Source organism: Gossypium raimondii, chromosome 4 (assembly GCF_025698545.1).
Source record: "Gossypium raimondii isolate GPD5lz chromosome 4, ASM2569854v1, whole genome shotgun sequence".
NCBI lineage: Eukaryota > Viridiplantae > Streptophyta > Magnoliopsida > Malvales > Malvaceae > Gossypium > Gossypium raimondii.
In genome coordinates this window covers 32,346,143-32,353,603 of record NC_068568.1, presented here as the reverse complement: position 1 = coordinate 32,353,603, position 7,461 = coordinate 32,346,143, and the positions used below count along the sequence as shown (strand labels likewise).

General features: G+C 35.5%; 1 protein-coding gene across 1 annotated transcript; it reads right to left on the bottom strand.

Moving 5' to 3' along the window:
- Positions 1–5,469: 5,469 nt before the first annotated feature.
- LOC105778996 (uncharacterized) lies at positions 5,470–6,225 on the bottom strand. The gene has a single exon (XM_012602748.1). It carries the CDS (start codon positions 6,223–6,225, stop codon positions 5,470–5,472), a length of 756 nt encoding a protein of 251 aa, XP_012458202.1.
- Between the last annotated feature and the right edge of the window lie 1,236 nt (positions 6,226–7,461).

The following is a 7,461-nucleotide window of genomic DNA, read 5'->3' as shown; positions in this document are numbered from 1 at the left end:
TAAATACATGACTGTTACTAAGTATGATTTACTGCATACATGTGTGACTTATGACATGACATATTGCATGGGGTTGGGATTCTGATATAGGGGAAGTATACTGTACTGATGGCTTTGCCACATATACTACTACTAGCAGCTTCGCTGCGTTACTATTACTTGCAACATTGCTGCGTTATTATTCTGGCAGCTTTACTCCGATACTGGTGTGTTGGCTGGATGGGTTGATTTTTATCCCCACCTGGTGTGTTGGTGGTACGAAGTGGTGTGTTGGTTGGATTGGGATGGGTTGCATCACTGCATTATACTGTTATTGTAATTGGCTAAGGCCCACACTGTACCCATACTATATAAGGCTCAGGCCTAAACTGATTCTGCATGTTGCATAGTGATTGTCTAGAAGAGAATTACACACTGAGTTTCAAAAACTCACTCTCTCTTTTTAACTATGCAAGTAATCCTCAACCACAGATGATTTGGGGCTGTGAGGGACTCGGAGGTGGTTACACAACTACTGCTGATGTTTACATTTGTTTTTTTATTAATTATTGGGTTTTATTTTAGTAATAAGGCCTTTAATTTGGGTTTTTAACTTTATTTGGGCTTTGCTTACATACTTTATACAGCTAGTTAGGTGAAAATGAATTTTGAAAATAATTACGGTTTTCAAAGACACGAACTTTAAACGTTAGAGTTTTCAAATTCTTTCACGTTTAAAATCAACATAATATAATAATAGCAGTTAATAAGGTACACTTTTGGTTATGTGTTTCGTTAAACATTACTAAAGGGGTTTCCAAACTTAAGAACTGAGTTTTCTCAACAAGTTTAAGTCTTGAGAGACATTTCAATGTGACACACCAGATACGACCAAAACGTCTAGGCTGGGTTTAGGGTGTTATAACAGCCAACAATTCTTTCTCTGTAATGGTATAATTGATTTGAGCCTCTGTAAGAGTTTTGCTAGCGTAATAGATGGCGTGAAATATTTTTCCCTTGCATTGTCCTAGAACAGCACCCATATCAAAGTCACTTGCATCGCACATAGCTTCAAAAGGTTGAGACCAATCTGGTGCAACGACAATGGGCGCATTTACTAGCTATGTCTTTAATTAAATGAATACATCAAGACATGCATCGTCAAAGAGGAATTTTCAATTCTGTTCCATCAATGAGCATATGGGCTTTGCAATTTTCAAGAAGTTTCTAATAAACCTTCGGTAAAACCCTACATGCCTAAGAAAACTGCGTATACCTTTCACATTTTTTGGTGGAGGTAATTTCTCAATGGTTTCCACTTTAGTTTTTCCTACTTCAGTGCCTTGACTAGATATGCAATGGCCTAACACAATGCCTTCAGTTACCATAAAATGACATTTTTCCCAATTTAGAACAAGATGTGTGTCTTCACATCACTGCAAAACTTTATCCAATTTGTCAGTGCAATGATCAAAATGATTCCCATAGACTGAGAAATCATCCATAAAAACCTCTAAAGAATCTTCAATCATATCCGAGAATATTGCCATCATGCACCTTAGAAATGTGGCTGGTGCGTTGCAAAGACCAAAAGGCATACGGCAAAAGAAAAAGTACAAAAGGGACAGGTGAAAGTTGTTTTCTCTTGATCATCCGGTGCAATAGCAATTTGGTTGTACCCCGAATATCCGTCTAAGAAGAAGTAATAGGCTCTTCCAGCAAGCCTGTCCAACATTTGGTCAATGGAAGAAAGTGGGAAGTGGTCATTCCTTATGGCTGCATTAAGTTTACGATAATCTATACAGAGTTGTCATCCCGTAGGAATCCGTTGAAGAATTAATTTATCTTTTTTGTTGCTAACTGTAATGGTAGAGTTTGTGCAAGTGTACACAGTCGTTATTAAGTAATAAGTAAGTCTCGAGTTATCGTCTCCACAGGGATTGTATTTGTGCTAAGTTACTTACTTTGTAAAATTATATTAACAATTTGGTAAATAAAAAACACAATATAGTTGAGAAGTGGTGATGATACGATCCGGCTCGGTGATGAGTCGAGTCGTTGATGTGCCCAATCGTTAAAATGGAGAAGTATCTCTCGATCTTGAAATATGATGGAAATTAGGCTATGTTTAGATGATGGTAACAAGGATAGGCTCGAATTAGTGAATATTGAGGAATTATAGGTTCGGCTAATCAAGAAGATAAATAAAGAAAATGGTTGGTGAAAGATAGAAGTGAATGGGCTTCAAGATCAAGAGTGAACCAACACTATAGTTGAGTGTCGACCCGAAACTTATAATACTCTAAGGTGGTTTACGGAATGGATAGGATAGAACCTTGACCCATTACTTAGTAAAGTAAGAACCAAAGGTATAATTGGGGTGAACGCCACACTCGGGGTTGAGTGATAAGTTCAAGAAAACAAGGTAGACGCCACTAGCTATGCTAGATAAGTCAGCTTGAGTCTAAAACGAAATAAGAGAGTTGAAAAACTCACAAAATGTTATAAACATTAATCAAAGGTTCAAGAAATTCTTTTACAATAAAAATGAACAACTATTTATAGGACTATGCATGGCTAGCCGAATGGGCAACTTAATGGCTAAGAATTCAGCCATGAATATGCTAGAAAATTCTAGAAAGAATTCATTAATTTGCTGTAGCTAAATTCGGATGAATGCCCATGAATGAAGCATTAAGAATTTGGTTCATGCTTGGAGATGATGCATGGATTGGCCGAATCATCATGTTGCTTCACTTGATGCATTCATGCATCCTTAACCTTGACGAAAGCTTAATTCCATGGATGTGCAGCCCCTTAATTTTTCCAACATCTCCCTTGGCTGAATAGAGCTTTAAAGTACCTTGAAAACTTGAATGGTCATCCTGAAAATACATGGAACATGACTGAAATGTCCCAAGGTATGCTCTTCCATAAATTCAGTCCATAAATGTGCAAATGCATGAACATTCAGCAGCCCCCTCTTGCATGAACATCCCAAGTACTTGTGTTCCCTTAAATGCCTTCCATTGAACCTCCATTATGCATGAACACTCCCATACATTGCACCAAGCCATTCATGAACCTATAGCAAATAAAATCAACAAGTTAAATGCATTCCAGAACAATAATTTGGCAGCATGTGAAAACAATAACATGCACAATAAATTCGACTAAACCTATTAATTCTTGTAATAATTTAAGACATATTAAACACTCATAATTAATTAAAACATAAATAAAACATGTAATAAGCTGACAAGTTATTAAGAGCTGTAACTAAATTAACTAATTAACTTAAATACTTAATTTATTCCAGCAATTAAAATTAAATGAACTAAAGAGCTAATAACGAGCTCAATGAGCAGAATTGAGCTCGTGGAAGCTGACTTGAGCTCGAATGAGCTGACTTGAGATCGAGCGAGCTGAATTGAGCTCGAGTGAGCTGAACCGCATGGAAATAAGTTTGATTAAGTTGAAAATGAGCTTCATCTTGCACTTGGGTCCCTCGTGTTTAGGCTAATCTCAATGGCAACGAGTGGTGCCATAACATGATACGATTGGGATCGCATCAGGTGATTAAAATATATTAAACTAAATGCAATGATCCCTAATACAAATTAGCCTAAGTATGCAAACTATATGAATGAAATAGATTTTAGTAAAATTAAACACAATTTGCAACAATTATAACATAAATAAACTAGGATAATTACTTTAATGAACTCAATTTATTATCAACATGCTTAATAACATTCGGAAAAACATTCCATGGCAACTCGATCTTTCATGAGCTTGGAAATCACATTAGGTACTTTCGAAAGCCTTTACTAAGTAAATACGCATTTTACTAATCCTTATTTCTAAGGGTTTCTTAGCATTCGTGTAAGGTAATAGGGATGTGTTAGGTTTGAAACAATTTAATCACACAAATCTAAAACTATGCAGATAATAGAGCTTGGTTAGAGCTGTTATGCAACCTACAATTCAATCGGTTTAGGATCTAAATTGAGCATGCACATTTCAATTATGCTTCCATTAGCCGTCATCTGGTTAGGATCGCTCAGCTAATTCAGGTGCATTTCAATCACGTATGAACAAAATACAGACTTTATTTTAATTGAAAACATGATCGATTGAGGCGCAAACATTAAATAAATGTTATTTTATCAAAATAATCATCCTAGCTTAAATGAAATTAAGCTGTCATTGTTGTAAACAAGAAAAAAGAACACATATCAAACATCTTTAAATTAAATTTAAAGAAAAGAAAGATTAAACCCAATTTAGAGTGGCTATCACCCAAGACTTTGAATGATGAGGCTCATCGTTTCTTTGCGTTGCTCCTTTGCTGATGGCTCTCCAAGGTGGCTGACCAAGGGTTCTTGAAGAGGCTAAATTGCTAAAATCCTTATGCAAGGATGATGAAGGGGAAAGATAGCTAAAAGAGTTGAGAGAATGATGAATGAGTGAGAGATGATGGGATGATTGAAAAAGTGAGAATGAGCTCCTATTTATAGGTGAGGCAAGGGAGCTAGTTTGCTAAAAATAGGAATGTCCATCCTTTGAAACTTCCTCCAAGAGTGACCGGCCATAAATTGAGGAAAGGTGGCTATTTTTTCCTTGATATTTGGTCAATTTGAGTATCACAACAACTCAAGACTAAGACTCAATCATCAGCAAAACTTTGGGAAAATCTCTGATTTCTTTAACTCTTCAAGGACTTTGTATAATTGAACCAAAAAATGATTTATGACATCCATGTTGTGCATAAAAAAATTGGGTTGACTTGGTTCCCAATTTGGATGATTTTGCAATTACAAGAAAACTCTCAGACCTGTCCAAAAATTGTAAATAGTTTAGAGAACCAAATAATATAATTTAACCACTTTAATTAATCAATTTACTTAATTAATTAAAACCCAATTTATTAATGAGATATTAAAAATGAATTATTAAATATAAATTTATATTTATTATTTAATTTAATCATGCATGGCCCACTTTATAGCTTAAAAATATAATATGCTCAAATTAATATAAAATAAGTCATTTTATGCATAAAATCACATTTTAATAATTTCTATGTCCTAGTTTCATTTTTTCGCATATTTCATTAATTTATTAAACAATTACTTGGTTTTAACAACAAATTTAAGTAAAAAGGTAATGAATTATATAGGAAAAATCCTATATATATTTTAATTTACACTAACCGTAGTGATGCCACCCTTTTTAGGAACGATTGCACTAGGCTTACCCAATTGCTATCAGATATAGGGTAAAAAATTCCAGCATCAAGCCATTTTATAATTTATTTCTTAACAACTTCCTTCATCTTCTCCTTTAATCTTCTTTTTTGCTCAATCAATTGCTTGTCTTCATCTTCCAACTTGAACTTGTGCATGCAAAAGGATGGACTAATGCCCCAAATATCATCAATACTCCAACAATAGCTCGTTTATGTTGCCTAAGAATACAGACCAATTTCTATTCTTGAGTTACATCCAGTGTTACGAAGACAATAATTGGGAGAGTATTGTTAGCAGCTAGAAAGACGTATTTAACATGAGTTACTAGTGGTTTCAATTCCAGAGTAGGAGCTTTGTCGATAGATGGCTTGAAAATTAGAGTTGTTCTATTGGCTAAGCCTAAGGATTCAATCTGCCATCCATGCTTGAGTTCAATATTATTAGCTTCAACCATGCTATCACAATTATCTAAGAATTCATCATTAGATTTCACTACAAACTCCTCAGAAACCATTGTGCTTTGGTCATTGAATTCTTCCTCAATTAAATCATCTAACACATCGATAGCATGGCATTCTTCTTTATCCTTGCATTGAATAGATTCGAAAACACTGAAGGTAATGTGCTCATCATTAAGTCGCATGGTCAGTTCACCTTTATAATCATCAATAAGAGTTCGTCCGATGGCTAAAAATGGTTGTCCCAAGATTATGGGAACCTCATTGTCTTCCTTGCAGTCAAGTATGATAAAATTAGTTGGAAAAACAAATTTATCCATATGAACTAAGATATATTTGATTTGCCCTTTAGGTTGAGCAAATGATCGATAAGCTAGCTGCAATGTCACTGTAGTAGGTTTCATGTGACCAATTCCCAACGTTCTAAAAGTAGATAGTGGCATTAGGTTGATGCTAGCTCCCAAGTCGCATAAAGCTTTTCCCAAATAATGGTTCCCAATTGAACAAGGGATAGTAAAGTTGCCAAGATCTTTCATTTTGGGGGGCAACTTATTTGTCAAAACAGCACACAGCCCTCTATGAGTGCCATAGTTTCCATATCATTGAGCTTCTTCTTTTTGGATAAGAGCTCATTCATAAATTTCCCATAATTTAGAATTTTCACAAGAGCGTCTACTAAAGGAATATTGACCTGATGTTGCTTCAATGTGTTCAGGAACTATTGGTACTACATATCCTGCTCATTCTCCCTAAATCTTTGTGGAAAAGGTAAAGGTGGAGATACATATGACTGCGCTGACACCTTTGATTGTGTCAAAAATTTCGAGGGTCAGACATTAGCCATACAAGTGACAATTTGTTGAACTTCTTTGTCTGGTAGATTGACATTCTCTTTAGATTCAACCTTCTCACTAGAGATCACTTCACCAGTATCTTGAGGTGCTATAGTAGAGTCTGTAATCGGCTTGCCAGCTTGTTTATCACTCTTGAGAGTGATAGCCTTGCATTGTTTTTTCCCCCTCGGATTGGGATTTTCTGTGTCACTAGGTAGTGTTTCCAATGGTTGAGTATTCAGATTCGAAGCAAGTTGTCCCAATTGTGCCTCCAACGCCCAAATAGAATATGAATTCCCTTACAAAATAGCGTTTGTGAGATTCATATACTCCCGCATTAAAGCATCAAGAGCTACTAATGGGTTAGAAGGAGAAATTTACGTGTACCATTGTCGTCGATGTTCTTGAAAATGCTAATTTGGCTTTGAAAAGTGTTGTGGCTACGCCTGATTCTAATGTAGATGCATTTGAGTCTGCTAATTATAGTTCTACTGTTGCTGATTGTAATTCCCTTGTCTTGAATTATAATTTCCTTAAGTAGATATATTCCTATATCGAAGTGTCACTGCATTTTGTCCAGCATTCTAAGTTCCCCAAGACTGTTGACTGCGTGCTGAATTATTATAAGAGTTGCCATAAGAATTGTTGCGGATGTTACTGACATAAAAGACACTCTCTACATGTTGTAGACAATCTTCATAACTATGGTTGTCACTGCAAATCTCACAACAAAAGGTAGGAACATCAACTTGTTCAACGACTTGTATAGGTGTAATGTCACTAGTCCCTTGCATTTTTTTATCATATTTGCAAGAGAAGAAACTTGAGCACTAGGTGTAGATATTGCGTCCAATCTACTAACTCCCAGAGTATCTTTTAATTGTGCAGCTCTAGAGATAGGATATTGATAATCATTCTGAGCAATTCTCTTAATAATTC